The sequence below is a fragment of the Achroia grisella genome, unplaced genomic scaffold, assembly GCF_030625045.1.
Source record: "Achroia grisella isolate CSIRO2021 unplaced genomic scaffold, CSIRO_AGI_Agris_v1 utg1581, whole genome shotgun sequence".
In the NCBI taxonomy this organism is placed as follows: Eukaryota; Metazoa; Arthropoda; class Insecta; order Lepidoptera; family Pyralidae; genus Achroia; species Achroia grisella.
The window spans coordinates 689,928-715,767 of NW_026712659.1; the positions used below are offsets into that span (position 1 = coordinate 689,928).

A 25,840-nucleotide genomic window follows, 5' to 3' on the forward strand; every position below is an offset into this window, starting at 1 on the left:
ATAAAAAATATAGCCTATTACATAAGATATGTTACTGTAAAGTTTCATCATAATCCGTTCAGTAGTTTTTGTGTGAAAGAGTAACAAACATCCATACTTACAAACTTTTGCATTTATAATATTATTAAGATTCAATAGACACTCCTGTTTGTGGATCTGTTGCCACTTTCCATAATCTTCTATCATACTCATTTACGAATTTTTGAATAGTCATATGTTTTTTATTCTACCACTCATTCCGAACACAGAATCATCACAAGAAGAATGAGCAAGAAACTTGTGTGTTGCATCGTTAGGAATTATGTATGACATACACATTATGTATGCTATTGTATGAGATTTGCATGAGTTAATATTAATCTTAGTCATTAGTCACCTTATATAAAATTCAGTATTCAACTACTTACTCTATGAATCTTATCTATTTCATTGTATCTGTTCTATGACGACCTCTGTGGTATAGTGGTTTAGCACACCACTTTATTTCCAAAGGTAGCGGGTTCGATTTCTTGCATGGTGCAAACATTTGTATTCATAAGTATGATTGTTTGTATCGGTCTGGGTGTTTTCAATGTATAATATGTATGTATTTACTAAAAAAGTATCTATATATATGTATCAGTTGCCATAACACAAGCTGTAGCTAGCTTAACTTGGGTCTAAATGGCGCTGTGTGAATTGTCCTGAAATATTATGATTATTATTCCATTATAATTTTACAACTGATTAAATATTACTGTGATATTCTGTGGTAGGGAAAGTTTAACTAGCCCAAATAGGGGGGAATAGGATTGTTAGTAATGTGGACTTATGACCCCATTACTAGCAATGTACCATGTCAGGTTGACCTCCAAGCGGTTCCCCCTGGAAACCATCGTGATAAATTCCCCGTGAATTTGTCACGATGGGCTAACTGACCTGACCTGACCTCATGCTCATCTTATCATCCTCCTCTGGTGCCCCGCCAACGTAAACCGTTAGCGCAGGCGGGTGCACCATTCCATTATCGTCCTTGAAAAAAAAAAAACTAGTCCAAATATGTCCTAGAGAGTATTCATTTTTGTCAAATTCGACACTAAAAAGTATTAAGCAACAACACTCTTCAACAATCTTCTTCGTATCATCTCAGCCTTCACGGAGTGACCTCACTGATGTAGAGGTATCTAATGTGTCTGATGAGTGAGAGGTTCATTGATAAGGAAAATACGGAGTTGAAAGAGATGAAATAAAATGCGACTAATATGACAGCGATATATAATAGAAAGTAACAAAAAGAATATGTCAAAAATATGATTACAAAATTAAAAGATAATATAAAAACCTATCAAGGAGTTCCCTACAGTCAGTACAAAAACATTAGTTAGATTTGTTAAATACCAGTAAGTCCTCGGAGAGAGCCTGGAGATCTGTAGTACAGGTTTCGACTTAGTTCAGGCTCCAGACTCTCACAAGGAACAGCTTGTAAGATTAAATACATACTTTTGTTACTTTGTCAATATTGTAAGTTTCGTTGTGAGCAGTAAATATTTTTTTTTTTTATACTACTTAGGTGGCAAACAAGCATACGGCCCATCTGATGGTAAACGGCTACCGTAGCCTATGGACGCCTGAAACACTAGGGGTGTCACGTGCGCGTTGCCGACCCTTAAGAACCCTTAATATACCCTTCTTGAAATAAAAAAATAAAGTTAGACATTAAAATTTTAGGCACAAGCTGAAGAGGGCTTCATCACCACCTGCCAGCAGCTCCCAGGTTATGGCCAGGAGACATTCAGTGCACGAGATGAACGTAACCAGAAGGAGGTGTCGCTAGCCATATCAATAACTGGCATCAGGGTGATCACAGACAGCAGTGACTCCACCAGATATTATAGGTATGTACTTATATTGGAAATTATTGATGCTTTCAATATTATAAATGCATTTATTTATTTATTAACATGAAAAACTTGCGAGCCTTACAGCCTCCCAATTTGCTCACTTAGGAAAAATTATACAAAAAATATGAAATATTAAAAATTACAAATATATATATACTAGCTGTCCCAGCAAACGTTGTTATGCCTTAAAATAAAATAAAAAATTTGGGGTGGACTACCCTTAACATTTAGGGGGATGAAAAATAGATGTTGGCCGATTCTCAGACCTACTCAATACGCTCACATAATTTCATGAGAATCGGTCAAGCCGTTTCGGAGGAGTATGGGAACGAGAACTGTGACACGAGAATTTTATATATAAGATATATAATAACCTACAATTTAACGTATTATTTAGGAAATCCATTGCCATTCTGCTAAAAATTCAACAAGTCACATATGTCCAGCACAGAAAATCGAATAACGACACCTTTGAGTAGACTCAGTGCAAGAATAATGGGAGCCTGGTTGGCCAGCTCTGTTCTTCTCCAAGGAACATCAAATAAGTGACTATGGATTTTGATGAAAATATCTTTATTCATGCAGGTCTATTACAGACTTATGATATGTCAAATATACCGTCAGTTCGGAATGATATCGAGATGAGAAGAACTGACAAGAAACTCAGCTCGTATTCTCTTCAAATAAATGTTGTACATGTTTACAATAACACAGATTCATTTTTAAATTCAAATCTGGGAGAATAGAGTGACCACCAGCAAATGCTATAGCAAAAGCAAATAGTCTAATCGGTGTTCGTAATTTTCTGAGAAAATTTTGCTAAACAGAAGAGGAAACGCCACTACACATCGTGTGTTTGTAGTCCACTTATGCATAAGCGAAATATCTTCTTTGGAAAATATACACTCTATTCTGAGGAGATAAAAACCATCGCTCCTAAGAAAATTCTTGCAATTCTTGTCCCTGATGGGTATAGGTAGCGAACTTTGAAAAAGGGCGAGCTATATATATATAGATCTATGTAGATCGCAGTGCTACAGGTCTTAACATCTGACAATAGCGGGGAGAAGAGATTGTTAGTAATGAGGACTAGTAGCCACAGTGATAGCATTGTATATCCTGTAATATAATGAAATGTGTGTGTAAATAAAAAAAGTAGGATACCTGGAAATTTACAACCGGGCATCACTGTTATGTAATAAAAAAAAATACCCTGTTAGGTCAACCTCCTCGTGGATCCCCCTGGACACCATGATTGATTTATTGTTAGATACGTTACGGTGCCATCTAGACCCAAGTTAACATTGGGTACTAGACAACTGATATATATACACTTGATATATTAGTGTAAATATATACATAATAAACATAGAAGACACTCAAACCGATACAAACAACCATACTTATGAATACAAATCTTTATGCTGTGCGAGGAATCGAACCCGCGACTATCAGAAGAAAAGCGGTCTGCTAAACCTAAAACCACCGAGACCGTCGTATATTTACATGTTCCCATCCGATCTTATCGAGGTTGTTATTTACAAATTGCCTACCTACATGCGGTTGATCAGACAGTAGTCTACGGTATAAATTCTTTCACTTTCCCACAGTATAATAGACTATTTTCACATAGACAATTGTTAGATAAATACTATTGCTCACTAATTGATTACTCGGAAGACAATTGAAGAGCCATTTCTTTATGGATGATAATGCAATGGTACACCTGCCTGCGCTAACGGTTTACGCTGGCAGGGCACCAGTGGAGGATGATAATATGAACGTGAGAAAGTCCTGAGGAATTGTATACTGTACTGGCTAAGCAGAAATTTATTTTTTATTCTAAATTTGTATTTTATAGTTATTGTTTTCTATATTCTTCTTCTGTACTTCAACTTCTTGACAATTTCTTCCTAATATATAGGTATATCCGTATTCCAAATCTTTTTCTGTATTTTCTTTTTACCTACGAGTATATATACATATAAAATAAAACTTAAACAAAAAAACCATCATAAAAATTTTAATCTTACTAGCTTCGAAAATGACAAATTTCCTTTCCCATTTTTTCTAATGGGGTAAACTAAATTGGGGATGAAATGGAAGAAACATTTCATCCCTAATTTAGTTTACCCCCTGAAGGGTGAAAATTTTTCAAAATGTCATTATTTATATTTAATCAACAGCCTAAAAAATAATTTTCAAGCTTCTAGATTTAAAAATTACGATACTGGAAGTATAGCAACCTTACATCTCCCTTTTCAACCCGTTACAACCCTTTTTCGAATTAAAAAATAGCCTATCTCATACAAATTCAAAAATCATTTATTCATGTAAGACATTTTAACCGCTTATGATCCTCAAATTTTTATATTATAATTTTTTCCTTACCATCCAGTATATAGATCCAATTGAGAAGAACTGGCAAGAAACTAAATTGAATTACTTTTTTTAAAGCCAGTTTATTTACAATGTATATTTATATAGGTGTCTATGTCTAACATTAAATGAAAATCCCGTGCATGAACAACTATTGCCATGCACGCTCGTCATTCAAGTAATCGTTTAGTGAGTAATAGGCTTTAATTAGGCATTTCTCATATCGACCCCCAGGGGTCTATAACAAACTGCAAGGGGTCTACGACAGCGGCCATCTTGTTTTTACTTTATGTTTTTAACATTAAACTTTACTACAGTTAGAAATTTACAAAAAAAACAATACCAGGTAAGAATGGGGGGTCTACCCAAAACCGAAGAATATAACAAGGGGTCTACGACAAAAAATAGTTTGGGCAGAGGTTCTCAAACTTTTTTTGTCTAGACTATATGTGTAACAAATTTCATTGAAATCGATCGCAGTTTTGGCGTAGAAACGCAACAGACAGTTTGTTACGCATTTATAATATTAGTAAGGATCTCAATTCAAATTCAAATTCAAAATATCTTTATTCATGTAGGTCTATTACAGACTCTTATGATATGTTAAATCTACCGTCAGTTCGGAATGATTTCGAGATGAGAAGAACTGACAAGAAACTCAGCTCGTATTTTTTTTTAATGTTGTACATATTTACAATAATACTATTTCATTTAAATTCAAATTTGGGAGAATAGAGTGACCACCAGCATATGCTGTTCTATGGTGACTCATTGACTGATGCATAATGTATTATATTAGCTATTCAACGATATCCTATTAATATTGTTACGGAATATGATTTGATGAGTAGAATATATAATTTACCGTTGAACGTTGCGACCTAGTGGTTACAATTGGAAACTTTTAAGGACAGGTTGCATTCCAGGAATGTTAGGGAGCTCCGTAACTGTAACCGAAATCGGATATCCGATATAAAAATATATTCGTAACCGAATCCGAAATAAATGTTTGATAATATCGGATAGGGGCGGAGCCTAATTGAGACACGTTATGTAACCATTTTATTAGCTATTTGTAATTTACTTTTGAAATTCCTTAAAACATTAATATCCGTAATCTAAATTATCCGAAACTAACGGATAATCCGAAATAATTTCATATCCGCATCCGTATCCGTATCCGGTATAACAATCATTTCTATATCCGAAACCTATCCGTATCCGAAATTTCATATCCATAACAGCCCTGTTGCATTCCTTTCCGTATTTTTTTTTAAGATTTTTTTTTTAATATTGTAATGGGGAGAAACTGTTATTGTTACAGCCTATGTTGTAAATAAAAATGACGTAGTGGAGTAACTTGAAACAGTCATGCTCGCATAAAGTTCAAACTTGTGGCGGCGTGGTGGGCCGGGTCAGTGCTCCCTCTAATATGGCTCATCCATCATACTCGTGAACGGGTGCTGATTGTGGGGACTGATTAGACTATTTGCTTCAGCAATAGCTTATGCTGGTGGTCAACCTATTCTCCCTCCTCCTATTCATTATATTTGAATTTAAAAATGAATCTGTATTATTGTAAACATGTACAACATTTATTTGAAAAGAATACGAGCTGAGTTTCTAGTCAGTTCTTCTCGTCTCGAAATCATTCTGAACCGACGGTGGATTTGACATATCATAAGAGTCTGTAATAGACCTACATGAATTTGAATTTTGAATTTTTTTTTAAGAGTAGATGAAAAAAAATTGTATCACCGTTTTATGTATTTGTTTGTATAGATGGATGGACATAACGAACGTGATCAACCACAAGCGCACGTTCAGCATCGAGTGCCAGAAGGCGGAGTCCGCCTCCTTCACCCTGTGGAGCCCTGACGACGGCAAGTACATATGGCGGATGTGCATACAGCAGCACACCTTCTACATGCAGCATCAGAGCGCGCTCAACGAGCACCAGGTCACACACGAAGAGCACCGGCCTAAATTCCAGGTCAGCTATATTTATTTTTTAATAATTTATTTTTTTCTATAAAATTTATTTACTAATATTGGAAAGCTGAAGAGTTTGTTTGTTTGCGCTCTATCTCAGAAACTAATGGTTCGATTTGAAAAAATCTTTTTGTGTTGGATAGTCCATTTGTCGAGGAAGGCTTTTAGCTATATAACATTACGCTACGACCAATAGAAGTGAAGCATCAGTGAAAAATGTTGCAGAATGGGGGAAATTATTCATATCAGGGCTTCCGTTCGCTGCGTCCCTTCCGATCGATCCCCCGTCCAATTCAAACGGGGATCGATATTATGACGGCCTGAGCCGAGGTTCGAACCGCCGGGTGCCCTCAAACTAAAGTCGTATCTGTCAGGCGGGAGTTGGCCTTCAGCCATAAGTCCTTTCTTTGGTTTGGAATGCCATCTGCACTCGCATCGTCCGGTGAAGCTGTAAAGGCCAGCTGCGGCCAACAGCATTAGAGTCCAAAAAAAAGGCGTGCGCTGCGTAAACGGTTGAAGTTACCCCACGCGAACGAAGTCGCGGGCAGAGCTAGTAGTAAAAATAAAGCTGTTACACATGTAGAATCGTCCGCCAAATTTTTGTCTTCCGTTTGAAAATCTTTACCATCATCATTTTATAGTGGTCATTGTTTGGTGATGTTTGATGATGTGGTATGGGCATGTAATGCGTAGGAATGAAGATCATATCCTAAGGACGGTGTTACATATGAATGTGGATGGTTATAAGGGTAGAGGAAGACCGAAAAAGAGATGGATGGACTGTGTGGAAGATGATATGGTGAGAAAGGGAGTAAATAACGGAATGACTGCGAACAGAGATGAATGGAAGAGAAAAACATATTACGCCGACCCCAAATAAATGGGATAAGGAAGAAGCAGATGATGATGATGTTTGGTGATGTTCACCCGCAATGACACGTCTATCACCGCATCAAAGGGAGATATATAGAATACTAGCTGTGCCGCGACTTCGTCCGCGTAAATTGACATTACTTCCATATAATCTTTCCTCTCCCCTTTCAACCCCCTACAACCCTTTTTCGCATTCAAAAGTAGCCTATGTCCTTCCTCAGGGTTTAGACTATCTGTGTACCAAATTTCATTTAAATATTAGTATATCGATTCAGTAGTTTTGACGTGAAAGTGAGACAGACCGACAGACAGAGTTACTTTCACATTTGTAATATTTAGGATAATTATATATAAAGAATTACTTTTTACTTACTAATATTATAAATGAGAAAGTAACTCTGTCTGTCTCGCTTTCACGCCGAAACTACTAAACCGATTTAAATGAAATTTGGTACACAGATAGTCTAAACCTTGAGAAAGGACATACGATTCTTTTTAATGCGAAAAAAGGGTTGTATGGTGTTAAAAGGGGTGATGAAACGTTATATGGAAGTATCGTCATTTTTTAAGCTAGAAGTTTGAAACTTATTTTTTAGGCTGTTGTTTAAATAGAAATAATTTTGACATTAAAAATTTGTAAAAAATTACCCCTAACTATATATGTAGGGATAAAATAATCATTAAAAAAATTAGACGTTCATAAGCTACTAAATTGTTCTACATGAATAAATAATTTTTGATTCGATTAAATTAGAAAGAAACTGAAGGCCCGCCTGATGGTAAGTGGTGACCGTCGCATGTCAACACGCACCTCACTGAATCACGGGTATAGAAAAAAAGCATTCATGCATTGTCATACCAAAGGATTAAATTGGTATCTCCTTACCCAGTAATTTGAAGATAATGCTAATGCCACTAAACATATTGCGTGTATCGACTGAGTGTTGACGCATGAAAAAAATAGCAAGTTGCCATACCTTCACGTTGTTTTAAACGCCATAATTGAAGCAGCGATTTCACATTAGAGATTCTGTCGTGATATGATATATCGTACATAGTTTGAAAATACAATTACAAAGAATACTTATTAAAAAAACAAATTTTAGGCATTCCACAGAAGTTTCTTGGCTAGCGGTTGCAATCTCACGCAATAATTTTTTTTTTATCGTGAATTGTCCTCAGATATTATTATTATTATTATATATACAAAGGCCTCGGTTGTAATAGCGGTTTAAGAGACCGCTTTACTTGCAATGGTCGAGGGTTCTATTCTTCACACGGTACAAACATTTATATTCATGCCTATGATGTAGGTTGGCCTCCATTTTCCGCAATTGGCCTCTCATTTGGGCCGTTGTGCGTGTAGAGCCAGGCTACTTAAGTAGCCTGCCAAGCTCTGCCCAATGTCATGCCTATGATATAAAGATCCCTCCATTTTGAAGTCGCTTAGAAAATAAAATTGTAAAGCAAATTTTCTATGTTATTCTAAATGATAATAATAGTAATAACTCTTTATTGTGCATTAAAAGAAATAAATAATTACAAAAATAAATAAAAAAGAAAGATATACTAAAAGGCGGCCTTATCGCTTAAAGCAATCTCTTACAGACAACCAGGATATGTAGTTATAGCAAAAATTTTACTTACAATAAAATAAACATTTACTCGTATGTTTAGATGCCTACCGAAAACAAAATTACAAATAGTTTTACTCCAAATTACAGCAAAGATTAGATAATACTATAAAAAAAAAACAAAGCAAAATTCCTCGAATAGATTGTCAGTAGTTGTAGAATTTCTCGATGTTATTTCTTTTGACAAAAATGTAATAGCAGATGCTAGTCACTACATTCTTACTCATTGTATTTAAAAATGAAGAAGAAACGAGAAAATTTCTTGCCAGTTCTTTTTAGCTCGAGAGCACACCGAACTGACGGTAGATTTGACATATTAACCTTCCGACCGATCCCTCATACAATTCAAACAAGGATAAGATCGAAATTATGACCAACAATATTACGTTTAGTTGTTTTTAATAATAATAATAATAATCTCGGGACAATTCACACAGCGCCATCTAGACCCTAGACTAAGCTACCAAAAGCTTGTGTTATGGGTACTAGATAACTGATACAAGTACATAGATATTTTTTTTTTCGCAAAACATATATAATATACATAGAAAACACCCAGACCGTACAATCATACTCATGAATACAAATGTTTGTGCCGTGCGAGAAATCGAACCCGCGACCATCGGTCGTAAAGCGGTGTGCTAGACCGCTAGACCATCGAGGTTGTCAATAATATATCAGGACTGGATGATGGAACACCTACGTCCTCTGAGATTTTGATTATCTTATATCACACTTTAACAGAAACAGCTTACGCAGTTGAAATAGACCCCCTCCGATCGATCCCCCGTCCAATTCAAACGGGGATCCATAATACGACGGCCTGAACCGAGGTTCGAACCCCTAGCGGTGCCTCAGACTAAAGTCGTATCCGTTAGGCGGGAGTTAGCATTCAGTTACTCCATAAGACCTTTATTCGGTTTTGCCATCTGCACTTGCTCCCTACCATCCGGTGAAGCTGTAAAGGCCAGCTGCGGCCAACAGCATTAGAGTAGTGCGATAAAAATCTAGGTAGTATTATATATCTAGTAGTATAACAGGGATGTTAAGGAGATCCATAACCGTAAACCGAAACTATCGGATATCCGATATAAAAAAATATTCGTAACCGTAACCGAATCCGAAATAAAAGTTTCGGATAATACGGTACGGAGCCTAATTGAGACACGTTATGTAACCATTTTATTGGCTATTTGTAATTTACTTTTGAAATTCCTTAAAAACATAATATCCGTAACCGAAATTGTCCGAAACTGACGGATAATCCGAAATAATTTCATATCCTATATCCGGTATAATAATCATTCCTATATCCGAAACCTATCCGTATCCGAAATTTCATATCCATAACATCCCTGTAGTTACATGTATAAAGATATTTTCATTTGATTGATTAATTTGATATATACTTTCACGGATGTTATCCCGGATAGGGTAGGCAGAGACAATGTCAAGTACCTATCTACAGTGCTATTTGACTTGTCCACATTTCTCTGGACTAATTGGGATTGGGACCAACATAGGAGGGGTATCCTTTTTCCGGACGAGTCTAATACTGTTGGCCCCAGGTGGCCTTTATATCTTCACCGAACGATAGATGGCGAGTGTAGATGGCACTCCAAACCAAATAAAGGACTTATGGAGTAACTGAAGGCCAACTCCTGCCTGACGGATACGACTTTACTCAGAGGGCACCGCTAGGGATTCGGACCTTGTCTCGCTGTCCTAATTTTGATCCCCATTTGAAATGGACCGGGCATCAATCGGAATAGAGTAGGGGCAAGATTACTCTTATTTACACTCCCCTCTTTATCAACGCAAGCGAGTTAGGTATTTAGCATTGGCAGTAGGGACGAGCGATATTATAAAAACCTCGACATCGATGTCGATATTTATCGATATATCGAATAAGAAATCGACATTGATGAAAAGAAAAGAAAGGAAATAAGTTTATTTGGTTCACATAACAATAACAAATATATTTTTTTAATTTTAAGTTTCATATTGATTATTTTGGTACCAAACAGGTCTCCGCTCTATATCCCATATGTCGTAACGGGGTGCCACGACGCTGATATTCTGCGGATACCTTCATACATATAAATATAATAATAATAACATACATACATAAATCTAGGCGCATAACAATGAGTAATAGTAATAATACTAATCTCCGGACAATTTACACAGCGCCATCTAGACACAAGTTAAGCTAGCTAAAGCTTGGGCTATGGGTACTAGATAACTGATACAAGTACATAGATATATTTTTTTCGTAAATACATACATATTATACATAGAAATTACTCAGACCTATACAGCAATCATAGTCAGGAATACAAATTGTAGTACAGTGCAAGGAACACAACCATCAGAGATAAGGCGGTGTGCCAAAACATCCTCTCAACAGTAAATTCAAATATATGATCTCAATCTATAGCGACCTCTCAACAGTGATACAAATATATCAACGTCGGCTGGTTGTTGAAATATCGATATTTTACCACTAAATTGCGTAAGGTTTTACAACAAAGTACTAAAGTCTGTTATAAATCTGCCTGAAAAACGATTTAAATGTCGTATAAAACACTTCCTTTGTAAAAAAGCTCACTATAAAATTGAAGAATTCGTTAACGACAATAATGTTTTTATAGAAAAACTTAAAATCGATAGCACTGAGCTCTGACAATATTATCTGATTACACTAATAATGAGTGCGTAGCGATTTCTTGTTATACTGTAATTATTTATATAAAAAAACATCTATTCAAAAGAGCAACACACAAGTTTGTTGCTCATTCTTGTAATGAATCTGCATTCCGAATGTGCGGTAGAATCAAAATATGACTATTCAAAAGTGCTTGTAATGAGTTTATTTGAATAAAGATTACTTCTATTTCTATTGCAACACACAAGTTTCTTTCTCGTTCTTCTTGTGATGATAGCTTTCCGAATGAGCGGTAGATTAAAACAATGTGATGACTACTCAAAAGTGCTTCAATGTAAGTTTATTTAAATAAATGATTTTCTATTCTATTCTTATTAAATATCGATAAGGCTCGAACATCTCTAGTAAGCAGTCTTGTAATCTTCATCGATACAGATCGTTATCAGGTGCTCGCGTGCGCACTGCACGCGTCGTAACGTTTTTTTTTAATCGAAAATTGTTCTACCGGTCCATCGAGTGAGAAATCGTTGTGTTAATATTATTCAGTGTAATTATAAGTTTCCTTAGTACTTATGTATATGATTTCACGGTACAAGTGTTGAATTGTGTAAGTTTGTGTTCATTTTTTTATGGATGGTAATGGAATGCGACCGCCTACGCTAACGGTGTACGAAATAGAAATAGAAATAATCTTTATTCAAATAAACTTAATAGAAGCACTTTTGAATAGTCAAGTTTTTTTTATTCTACCGCTTATTTGGAATGCAGATTCATCACAAGAAGAATAAACAAAAAACTTGTGTGTTGCTCTTTTAAATAAATATTGATTTACTTACGCTGGCGGTGCACCAGTGGAAGATAGGATATGCATGAGGTCAGGTCAATTAACCCGTCGTGACAAATTTTGCAGGAATCTATCATTGTTGTTTCCAGGGGGAACTGCGTTGAGGGAACCTGACGTCCCATTACTAACAATTGTCTTTTTTTGGGGGGAAGGGGGGTCAGTAATGTGGATTGATAACCCTATTGCTAGCAATGTCAGGTCAGGTCGACCTCCACGCGGTTCCCCCTTGAAACCATCGTGTTAAATTCCTGATGAATTTGCACGATGGGCTAACTGACCTGACCTCATGTTCATCTTATCATCCTCCACTGCCATGCCATTATCTTCCTTATGAAAATAAAAAAATGAAAACTCCACCAATTAATATACTCACAAACTTTCGCATTTATAATATTAATAAGATATGGTTTAGTAACACTGTATGACCATGTCAGGATCATGGGCTGTCCGACAGCCGTGAGGAGCTGGACATCCGCGAGGGTGGCAGCGTGTCCCGGCTGGAGCCGCTGACGTCGGCCCACCGCGCGCACTCTACCTCGTGCCTGGAGCTCGCAGACCAGCGGCCGCAGCTCGCGCCCAGGAACAGGTACGCTCACGTGAGGAGTTGGACATCCGCGAGGGTGGAAGCGCGTCGAGGCTGGAGCCTCCACCTCGTGCCTGGAACTCGCAGACCAGCGCCCAGTTTATCTACCAGTATATGTATATGGTAGATCTATGAATAGATTGTTATATATTTTTTATTATCTAACAGTTGCACAAGTGTGCACCACAAAAAAAAATTGATTTTTTGATATTTTTTTATGAGTCATCATTAAAAAATACATACAACCCCAAATTTTCGCCCCTCTATCACCGACCCCTATTTTTTAATAGCGATATGAATTTATATGACAAAACAACGTTGGCCGGATCAGACAGAATGTATATATAAAGTGATAACTTTCTAAAATTCCAATTTAGATGTATTTGGAAAGTGTTTAAATATAAGTGTATAAACAGACGTGCATTAATTATACATATACCGGTTATGGTGTGGATGACGCGGCCCACAACATGATAAGATTATTAACAAACAGTGTTATTGGGCCGCGTATATAGTAACACTAGAAATTAAGAGACATTACAAATTGGTCGCACATATACTAATTTAGAGTTGGCAACCCTAAACTGGTATATGTGTGACCAATTTGTAATATCTCTAATTTCTAATGTTACTATGTTATATATTAATACATGTATATATAATTTTATAGAAATACTTTTATTCAAAAATGTGATTATTTTAATTACTTGAATTTATTTTCACTTATTCTCACTACACATTAATTTAATTATTGCAACTTTACTGCTTTTAAACCGAATTGGGTTGGCAACCCTAAACTTAGTCACACATATACCATGTGTGACCAATTTGTAATATCTCTAATTTCTAGTGTTACTATGTTATATATTATTATATATATAATTTTATAGAAATGCTTTTATTATTACAAAAATATGATTATTTTAATTACTTGAATATATTTTCACCTATTCTCACTACACATTAATTTAATTATTGCAACTTTACTACTTTTAAACCGAATTGGGTTGGTAACCCTAAACTAGTATATGATCAATTTGTAATGATAAAGAGATTATTGATAAACATATTATTATTGGCTCACTTATATAGCACACAATAACACTAGAAATTGCACGGGAATTTCATTAACTTTTAAACACCTAATTAAGTAAATAATGTAAACAACTTTTTTTAACATATAAAAAAACAACTGACATTAAATAAATAGAGAACCAGTTGATATTCTTGCCTCTTTTAAAACATCTGTTAAATCATTTTCATTGAGCAAAGCCTATTATTCGCTAAACGATTACTTAAATCACAAACGTGCATGGCAATAGTTGTTCGCGTACATTTTTATTTAATTTTAGACATAGACACCTAATTAAGTAAACAAACTAGCATGAAAAATAATGAAAATCTAGTTGAATTTCTTGTCTCTTTATGAAAAAAAAAATTGTAATTATAAATTTTTATTGCAGGGCTCTACTACCCTCATATCGACCAGCGCCTGACTACGAAACTGCTATCCAGCAAAAGTATCAACAGCAAAGAGCTGACGCTCAGCTGAGGTACCAGAACCACCCTCACTCACAAGTCAACATAAACGCCAAACCTCTAGTGTATGGTTCCCATCCTGACATACATCGAATTCACTACCCTGATGTCACCAGGCACACGGTCTCAGTCAACCAGGGAGTTTCTCCCACCGACGACTACCCTTACGGGATCAAATTGATGGGCAACTACCCCTTCGCCATCAACCCCAATGTCCAAAGCGAGAGGAACCCGCAACTCCACTACATCAACGTCTACAAACCACCCCCACCGTACCCCTCAAACGGTCTCGCATCGAACTCCACACCCGATCTAGCGGTTGCGAGCCAAGCGCTCAACTATCACAGAGGGTACATAAACTCCCACGTGTCAGGATCTAGTCCCGATCTGGTTTCCACCAGAACAGCTTTAAACCGCCATTTAGGATACCTGAACCCTGGCCACAACGTGGTCTATGGAAGACCTAACATAATTCCACCTACCCACGGCACGTATAACAATCTCGCGTCAGTTCTAGAACCCAATCCTCACATAATCCTCGATCCCCACCACATATCTGATAACATCCAGAAGGTGTACGATGAGAGAGGGAATATTATGTACTCCATGCCATTACATAGACTACCCTACCAGAGGCATTTAGTGATGCCACAACAAGTCGGCAAAGTGACTGATACTCAAGAACCGATATACGAGAACGTGCCGTTATCCTGGAGGAACGAACACGGGAAAATCACTTTCCGAGATCGGGCCCAAAGTCTAACTACGACAGATGAAATCGCACGCCTAAACGAGAGGAACAGCAGTCACCCCACCATCAACAATTACGGTATCCCAAAACCGAACCTGACCGTGCCAAATTATTTGCCAATCAAAATCCCAAACCCCGACAACCACTACGTGAACGCGCAAATCATAAAAGGAGTCCGCGAATCGAGCGTGCCAAAAGATTTGAACGTGTCAAATCGATCGATTAACAAATCCGACTTCGAGGATATCGCGCTCTCAGTCGATCGACTCTCGTTGAAACACGACGAGACGCCGTACACCAGTCTGTCTACCCACAAAGTGTCCAATAACAATATGATAAGCAGAACCGCTGATAACGTGACCTCAGTGAGCGTGGGCGACGTACGGGCACAGTTGACTGCGGATCACAACGCGAACATGTCGCACACGAGCGGGACAGACAGTGCTCTATCGAATTCTATAATGAATTCGACTTACAGCACGACGGTCGATTTGGACAGTAGTAATACGACGAAGAACAGCAGCGTGAGCAGTAAGGAGAAGAAACGACGACGTTGGGGCGTGTTTATGGGTAGGGCTGCGAAGACGGAAGTCAAAAGTGCTACGTTGGGAAGAGATCGCGCGAAGCCCAGCACTGGACAGCAGCAGAACAAGCACCGCTGGTCTACAGGACTGCCGAAGTTCCAGCCGCTACCTCCTAGTATTACCAAAGAAACTCTGGTGAGTTTTAGACACTTAATATTATCTACACATATAAGTAAAATTGGAGTAACTGTTTGTAATATTGAAATAACCGTTATTTACTACATGCATATGAATATTAATACGGTACATACATCAAAATAATATTTTTTGCCTGTCTGTTTGTTCCGGCTAATCTCTGAAATTACTGGACCGATTTTGTCGGGACTTTTTTTTGGCAAATAGCTGATGTAATAAGGAGTATCTTAAGCTACTTTTATTTTAGAAAAATTAAGTTAAATTCATTCATTCATTCGGGAACAGCTAGTATAAAATAAAAATAAAAACAAAATATATACTTAGATATTTTTGTGAATACGTACATAATATACATAGAAAACACCCACCGGTATAAACAATCATACTCATAACCGTGCGAAGAATCGAACCCGCGACCATCGGTAGTAAATCTCTACACATATATATATTGTACTTTATATAATAATATCTATTCTGGTCGATTATTAATATATATCTATATGTTATCCAATCAAATTAGTGTAGTAATCAGTTATTATCAGATATTAAACGTATGTCCTATAAACATATAGAGATACATATATATGTTTCTAACAATATGTTGACAAATATTGGGATTTATATCTTAACTAGCTGTCACGGCAAACATTGTTGTGCCTTAAAATTAAAATAAAAATTAGGGGTGGACTACCCCTAATATTTAGGGGATGAAAAATAGATGTTGGCCGAATCTCAGACCTACTCAATACGCTCACAAAATTTCATGAGAATCGGTCAAGCCGTTTCGGAGGAGTATGGGAACGAAAACTGTGACACGAGAATTTTATATATAAGATATGTTATTCTGATGTCTAAGCTATATTACGTGTAAAGTTGCATCAAAATCCGTTCAGTACTTTTTGTGTGAAAGAGTAACAAACATCCATCAATACTAACGAACTTTCGCGTTTAAAATATTACTAAGACTAGTTCCCTGACCTGGTGTACCTTCATATCATAAACATCTTGAATCACTGTATCTATTGTTGAAAACTGCATTATTACGGCGGTTAATACAAACACACATACACACTTTGAATATCATGTTTATTTATATTTAATTAACAGCCAAAAAAATAATTTTAATCTATTTTAAAACTTACTAACTTTAAAAATCACAATACTGCCATACCACCTAAGATCTCCCCTTTCAACCCCTTACAACCCTTTTTTCGCATTAAAAATTGCCTATGTCCTTTATCAGGGTCTAGACAACCCTTTTTTCTAGGGTTGTCTAGACCCTGAGAAAGGTCAAAACTACTGAGCCTATGTCCTTTCTCAGGGTCTAGACAACCCTAGAAAAAAGGGTTGTCTAGACCCTGAGAAAGGACATACGCTACTTTTTAATGCGAAAAAAGGGTTGTAAGAGGTTAGTAATAATTTTAATTTTGCGCATTAAAAAGTAGCCTATATCCTTGACTGTATGTATATATATATAAAATTTCTATGAAACCGGCTCAGTAGTTTTGGCTTGAAAGCGCGGAAGATAGATGTTTCTCATAGTCTATTACATTTATAATATTACGTAGCGGAATGATATCGAGATTGCCGTAATTTTTTTCAAATAATAGTGGTTGAAAAAAAAGGGTTGTCTTGAGAAAGGACATAGGCTACTTTTTAATGCGAAAAAAGGGTTGTAAGGGGTTAGTAATAATTTTGCACCAGTGTATATATATATACCAAATTTCTATTACATGTATTATATATATAAACCTTCCTCTTGAATCACTCTATCTATTAAAAAAATCGCTTCAAAATCCGTAGCGTTGTTTTAAAGATTTAAGCATACATAGGAACAGACAGCGACAGCGACTTTATTTGATACTAGTTACTCGCCCCAGCTTCGCACGGGTGTACATGTATTATATATATAAACCTTCCTCTTGAATCACTCTATCTATTAAAAAAATCGCTTCAAAATCCGTAGCGTTGTTTTAAAGATTTAAGCATACATAGGAACAGACAGTGACAGCGACTTTATTTGATACTAGTTACTCGTCCCAGCTTCGCACGGGTGTACATGTATTATATATATAAACCTTCCTCTTGAATCACTCTATCTATTAAAAAAATCGCTTCAAAATCCGTAGCGTTGTTTTAAAGATTTAAGCATACATAGGAACAGACAGCGACAGCGACTTTATTTGATACTAGTTACTCGTCCCAGCTTCGCACGGGTGTACATGTATTATACATATAAACCTTCCTCTTGAATCACTCTATCTATTAAAAAAATCGCTTCAAAATCCGTAGCGTAATTTTAAAGATTTAAGCATACATAGGTACGGACAGACAGCGACAGCGACTTTGTTTTATACTATGTAATGATGAAGGATTATAAACCTTAAAAACATGACTCGTTCATACCAATTAGTGTCTTAAATCTTAATAAGTCTATTAATAAAACAATAGGTTGTTATTTTGTGATACAAACGGTAAAATGTAACCGCAATTGCGTAAATAATGTTTTGAATTTTATTTCGTGATGAGTCAACACGATGTTCATTGCAAATCAAATTTATATAAATCGTCGATTTGGTCTTTTGGATACACTTTTTATCTCCACGCACTGGAGATAAAAAGTGTATCCAAAATACCAAATCGATACATGACACTGGCATAAATGGCCGTAAAAATAACGACCGATTGCCATAGAAGATTAAATAGAAAAATGTCATTTTCAAATTTAGAAGCTAGAATTGCCTCCTTTTATATAAGTCAATTAAATTTACCACGCCGTCTTAATCATTATCTAAATACTTTAAAATGATTATGTGTAAATTTAAAACTTTAAAGGAAGAAAATAATTTAAATAAATTTATCCCTTTCCACTGCAAGCCTTTTTTTCTTTTTATTACACCGGCTCCACGCTGAAATTGCGTTTTTTTACTTTTTTTTTTTTCGTATTATAACAATCCAATAGGTGACAGTTGTAGAAATCAAAGCTGATGCCACGTTTCGTAGTAAGTGTGAGATGGCTTCATCAAAACTTTTCGTAAAAAATATCCCACCTTTTTTAATTACCCGCAAAAAGAAATATTACACTATGTCGAGTGTCACGGTACTTTTTTTTTTTTTTAGTGAATGATAATGGAATGATGCTCCCATCTGCGTAACGGTTTACGCTGGTGGGGCACCAGTGGAGGATGATAAGATGTGAAGTCAGTCAGTTGAGCTCATCGTGGAGGATTTTATCACGACAGGGGGAACCGCGTGGAGGACCTGACATGGACAAGCAATGGGTTAAATAAACTTATTAAATGTGCTTGCAAAATCAATGTTGTGGAAAAAAAACTTTGAATAAAACAAAAATTCATTTTGAATACTGCTATTTTCCTATTTAACCGTCGAAACGTAAACCGATATATCAATTATTTATCAATATACAGAATAACAATTGTGGTTATGCCTCCATACATGATTACTAAACTCAATGAGTTTATTAATCAGTATAAATGATTAGAATGTTTGAATGCCTAACTTATTGTAATATAATTGTGTTATTTAATTTCTTTGTAACACACATTTAATGTTTATTTTTTGTTTAAAAATACAATTTATACATATAGATAAAATTGGAGTGTCTCTTTGTAATATTGAAATAACAGTTTTTAACTACATGCATATGAATGTATATAGGGTACATATACCAAAATAACATTTTTTATAACACACACAAACTGTTTGCCTGTCGGTCTGTATGTTCCGGCTAATCTTTGAAATGGCTGGACCGATTTTGACGGGACTTTTTTTTGGCAGGTAGCTGATGTAATAAGGAGTAACTTAGGCTCCTTATATTTTTAGAAAATTAAAGTTAATTTCCACGCGGACGATGTCGCGGAAACAGCTAGTACTTAATATTGTATAACTGGATAATTAACACAGCGCCATCTAGACCCACGATAAACAGAGTTTGTTATGTGAAATCGAACCCGCGACCATAGCAGGTAAGGTGAGCTAAACCGCTAGACCACGGCAGCTGTCATTATATTAAGATATAATTTGTGTGATATCTATAATATATTACACACTGCCAATTATTTTTTTTTTTACGAATATTGCACCCGCCTGCTCTAACGGTTTACGCTGGCGGGGCACCAGTGGAGGATGGTAAGATGATCATGAGATCAGCTCAGTTAGCCTATCTTGGCAGACTCGCCAAGAACTTATCACGATGGTTTCCAGGGGGAATCGCGTGGTAGTCAATCTAACATGGTACATGGTACTAGCAGTAAGATTATCAGTCCACATTACTACACGTACGGGTACTCTCCAATCTACGGAGAATGAACTGCCGAGGTTTTTTTAGACTACAGCATGGGGTTTTTTAAGAAGGGTATATTAAGGTTTCTTAAGGGTCGGCAATGCGCACGTAACACTCCTGGTAGTTTCAGGTGTCCATTTCATGTCACCATTTACTATCAAATTGGCCGTATGCTTGTTTGCTACCATGGTAGTTTAAAAAAAAATAAAAAACCCCTTTTCCCCCCAGTGCCAATTATTAGAACGCAAAATGTCCGACGAGCAGCTGTCGTTCGCGTTCGAACAGATCCCCAAGGGGAGGGAGAGCGGAGGCGAGTTCTGGACAGCTCTGCTGCCGCAGCACGCCGCCCTCAACGGCTTCAGCGGAGACCACCTGCCGTATGAAGACAACCGAGTGAGGCTTCACCCCACGGCAACCAACCCTCATGGGTACATCAACGCGTCACACATCACGGTATGTACATTTTTAATATCTAAGAACAACCCTACAAAGCCATCTAGTCCCAATTTTGTGATATCTCCCGTACGAGCACAACTGAGTGAGGTTTCACCCCACTGCTTCAACCCTCATGGGTACATCAACGCGTCACATATCACAGTATGTACATTTTTAATATCTAAGAACAACCCTACAGCGCCATCTAGTCCCAAGTTTGTTATATCTCCCGTACGAGGACAACCGACTAAGGCTTCACCCCACTGCTTCAACCCTCATGGGTACATCAACGCGTCACACATCACGGTATGTACATTTTTAATATCTAAGAACAACCCTACAGCGCCATTTAGTCCCAATTTTGTGATATCTCCCGTACGAGGACAACCGACTAAGGCTTCACCCCACTGCTTCAACCCTCATGGGTACATCAACGCGTCACATATCACAGTATGTACATTTTTAATATCTAAGAACAACCCTACAGCGCCATCTAGTCCCAATTTTGTGATATCTCCCGTAAGAGCACAACTGTGTGAGGTGTCACCCCACTGCTTCAACCCTCATGGCTACATCAACGCGTCACACATCACGGTATGTACAATTTTAATATCTAAGAACAACCCTACAGCGCCATCTAGTCCCAATTTTGTGAGATCTCCCGTACGAGGACAACCGAGTGAGGCTTCACCCCACTGCTTCAACCCTCATAACTACATCAACGCGTCACACATCACAGCATGTACATTTTAAATATCTAAGAATAACCTTACAGCGCCATCTAGTCCCAATTTTGTGATATCTCCCATATGAGGACAACCGTGTGTGATTTCACCACTTAATTTTTTAAGGAATTTCAAAAGTAAAATACAAATAGCTAATAAAACGGTTACATAATGCGTCTCAATTAGGCTCCGGCCCTACCCGATATTATTTGAAACTCTTATTTCGGATTCGGATACGGTTACGGAGCTCCCTAACATCCCTGATAAATACAATTTTTAATATTACATAATTAAAAAACTTTAAAAATAGTTTTTTTGGTATGGAAGTAGTGTAATATGTGGGCTTACAGATGACGGTCGGCAGCACGCAGCAGTTCTACGTGGTGGCGAAAGTGGGCGCGGACGGCGCGAGTGGTGGCGGCGGCGGCGGAGGTGGCGGTGGTGGAGGTGGCGGTGGCGGCGCGGAGAGTGCGCTGGTGTGGGAGTGCGCGTGGCAGGTGGGCGCGCGGCTGCTGGCGCTGGTGGGACCTGGAGTTCCCCACTACCTGCCCACCACCTCCACGCCGCAGCACTACGGACAGGTACCGCAACCTCATACTCCAAACGTCAAGTAATTCCTTACACATAGTTTGTTGTTGGTCTCCAACTCCTTCTTAGTCTCTCAACTCCTTGTTGCGTTAGGGGGCACATGTGGAGAAAGTAATTTAAGGACATTGTCGACTACATACGGGCCTGGAGTAACCTGGCATTGATGGTGACGCAGCTAGAATCGAGTCACAACGCGAGTTTCAAGGTGTTTGTGGCCCGAATTCCCACTAACATGCTGACCACCTTCATGAAGGAGGACTACTGGCCGAAGGGTGTGGTGTATCGGCGCTACCGTGGCAGATTGCCGTCATCACTGCCATGACCACAGACAATTTATATTTATTTTTTTCTATTAATTATATCATTCACTATTATTATTTTTCTAAAATAAATGTAGCTTAAAAAACTAAATATAAATAATATTTAGTTGTTCTATTATGTTCGTCTTATTTTATTCGTTCCATTAGGTACTGATAGGTTCAAACTAATACATTTACATCCTACATCATCCCTTATTTTATGCCCATGGGAGTTGAATTTATCAATATCCTTTCTTAGGGGGTGACTACGTCATAGTAGCGTTATGCATGCAAAGTCTCAGCCCGATCGGTTTAAAATTGACAAAGTTTCATAAAAACTTTCATCCCCTATTTAATCCCCTTGGAAGTAGAATTCATCAAAATCCTTTCTTAGCGGATGTCCACGTCATAACATCTACCTGCATGCCTAATATCAGCTCGATCCGTCCAGTGGTTTGGGCTATGCGATGATAGATCACTATGTCAGTCACCTTTGAGTTATATATATTTATATAGATATGTATGTTAGTCTGTAAGGTATTTATTATAGCACATTTGGCTGTAATAAATAGATTAGAATTAGTTGGACTCCATTTTCCGCAATCAGCCTCTTATCTGGGCCGTTGTGTGTATACAGTCGAGACTACTAAAGTAACCAGCCAAGCTCCTCCTAAAAGCGCAGAAGTCTCCTGGTATCTCCACGGGCTTCACAGAGCGACCTCACCGTTCCGAAGATTCGTTTTCGTTTTGTGCTATGTACTCCAGGATTACGTGAGCGGCCGTTTCTTTGGCTTCAAAGCAGCCCCGACAAAGGGGATTGTCTGTAGCACCTATTGTGTTCAGGTGTTTGTTTAAGGGACAGTGGTCCGTTATTGTCCGTATCCAGTGGAGCGTTATTGTCCGTATCCAGTGGAGGATGAAAGAAGACCATGAAGTCATGTCAGTTACTATCGTGCCAAATTCACTAGGAATTTATCTAGATGGTTTCCAGGGGATGCCCTTGGAAGTCAATCATGGTACAATGCTAGCAATGGGAACAATAGTTGACATTACTAGTAATCAAACTTTCAAGAAAAGAGCTTATTCCTTTTTAAAAGGCCGACAACGTACTTGCAATTCCCCTGGTGTTGCGGGTGCTCATGGGCGGCGGTAATCACTTACCATCAGTTGAGCCGCATGCTCGTTTGTCCCGTGTGTTATAAAAAAAACCTTCCTCCCTTCTTACATATAATGCTGTGAAGAGGAAAGGAGTTTTCACACTCCAGTCCGAGACGAACTTCAACTTCGTTCCATGGATTCCCTGTACGGGACCCAAGTCCATCATGTGGCACAGAGTGATACTCTGAACAGGTTCCAGGACTTCTGACCTGGGTGTAGGTTTAAGGCTTAAGGAGTCTCTTGCCAACGTACGACAATACTCACCTGCACTCATGTTCCATTCCCTGCCCAGCCAAATGTGGTAAGAGTCCACTAGTCCAACTTTAGAAAACAGAGACTTTATTTTACGTCAAAGTGTTTTATGAACTGCAGTGGTTTCTAAACTAGGACGTGTAACTAAAGCTACACCGTACATACCGTATACTAAATGCATACGAAAGTACGTATGCATTTAGATACTTAATATGTAATTACAAACAAACACTACATTTATAGAAACAGTAGTTAACCATTATCATCTGCTTCTTCCTTATCCCATTTATTTGTGGTCGTCGTAATATGTTTTTCTCTTCCATTCATCTCTGTACGCAGTCATCTCGTTATTTACTCCCTTTCTCACCATATCATCTTTCACACAGTCCATCCATCTCTTTTTCGGTCTTTCTCTACCCTTATAACCAACCACATTCATATGTAACTCCGTTCTTAAGATATGATCTTCATTCCTACGCATTACATGCCCATACCACGATAGACGATTACTCTCTAACCTCTCCGACATGGGTGCCACTTTCATATTTCCTCTGATGTATTCATTCTTTATCTTGTCTATCCTCGTCACACTCCATCCACACACAGAAACAGTAGTTAACCATTATTAAAATTTGATTATATATAACGTATGTACACATGCAGTTCCAGGTGAGCGCGGGGCGGGAGTCGGTAGCGCCGTGGGGCAGCTCCGTGCGCGTGCGCGTGAGGAGGGCGGCGGGGGGCGCGGGGGCGGCGGCGGGGGGCGTGGGGGGCGCGGGGGGCGAGGGGGCGGCCCGCACGCGACACCTGTGGCACGTACACTTCCGCGCCTGGCACTCGCCGCAACACCCGCCCGACGTCGACCACTTCCTCGGTAAACCTTATCTCTACTCTGTAGCGTTATGTACTGACGGTACTCTGTGCTCTATCATACCTACGATGATCGCCCGCAGGTTATTGATTCTTTGTTGTACCCTTTATTTTGCTCGGAGTTTCTACTTATATCTACTCTATAGCGTTCTGTGCTGATGGTACTCTGTGTTTTATTATACCCACACTGAACACCCACAGGTTATAAACTCCTTGTTGTACGCTTTATCTCGTTTGGAGTTTCATTCTGAATTTGTCTGATTGTTACATTTTAATTCAAAATATCTTTATTCATGTAGGTCTATTACAGACTCTTATGGTATGTCAAGTCTACTGTCAGTTTGGAGAAGTTCAACTAGTACTATTTTCAAATATTTGTAATAAATAAATGTATATAAAATAAATAATCTGTTTTCAAAAGTTATATATATATATATATATATATATATATCTCCATATTTCAAAAGTGTACGAGCTGAGATTCTTGTCACTTCTTATCATTTCGAAAGCACTCTGAACTGGATTACAGTCATATTAAAATAACCTTATTTTGTGCAATGACTAATTATTATTTCAAAACTATAATCTTATTAATATTATAGAAATTCAAATATCATATCTTATTATCATACTTTGGTAAGTGATAACTGTCAACCGACTATACAGAAACAACATTACATATCACGTTATCATGTGACGCTCGTAACATCACTCATGTGTTTCCATTCCAGAAGACTAAGATATCTTGTAACTTTATTGCCTAAACTAGTTCTATATTTAATCGAATTAGGTGTTATTTAGCGGAAGACCATTTCACTACTGGATGGATTTATATAATTTTGTTTAATTCCGCTACAATAACATGTGTGAGACTACGAATATTCGGTGTGGAAACCTGACCAGCGCTACGATCATCCAGTGGCGATCAAATTCCGACCGTTATTGAGTCTACACCCATATCGCGACACGTGTTTCGCCTCTGAACGAGGCATCATCAGGCGTTAATTAGAGTTCGGGTACAGCTCGGAAGCCTAGTGTTGATTCATAGTCGCGATTTGGTCGCCGATGGACACCGAATATTCGTAGTCTCACACATGTTAATTGTAGCGGATTTTTTTTTTCTTCAATTCACACAGCGCCCTCTAGACCCAAGTTAAGCTAGCTAAAGCTTGTGTTATGGGTACTAGACAACTGATACAAATACATAGATATTTTTTTTTTCGTAAATATATACATATTATACATAGTAAACACCCAGACCGACACAAACAATTATACTCATGAATACAAATGTTTGTGCCGTGCGAGGAATCGAACCCGCGACCATCCGACGTAAAGCGGTGTGCTA

General features: G+C 37.8%; 1 protein-coding gene across 1 annotated transcript in view; it reads left to right on the forward strand.

Moving 5' to 3' along the window:
• LOC131841327 (tyrosine-protein phosphatase non-receptor type 14) overlaps positions 1–25,840 on the forward strand; it is a 29,235-nt gene that overhangs the window by 1,969 nt on the left and 1,426 nt on the right. Inside the window, exons 2-10 of the mRNA XM_059189652.1 lie at positions 1,708–1,874; positions 6,042–6,252; positions 8,089–8,091; positions 12,705–12,856; positions 14,317–15,862; positions 20,394–20,618; positions 21,676–21,732; positions 21,793–21,906; positions 24,286–24,496. Of these exons, the coding sequence (XP_059045635.1) occupies positions 1,708–1,874; positions 6,042–6,252; positions 8,089–8,091; positions 12,705–12,856; positions 14,317–15,862; positions 20,394–20,618; positions 21,676–21,732; positions 21,793–21,906; positions 24,286–24,496 (2,686 nt within the window). The remainder of the gene's footprint in view (positions 1–1,707; positions 1,875–6,041; positions 6,253–8,088; positions 8,092–12,704; positions 12,857–14,316; positions 15,863–20,393; positions 20,619–21,675; positions 21,733–21,792; positions 21,907–24,285; positions 24,497–25,840) is intronic.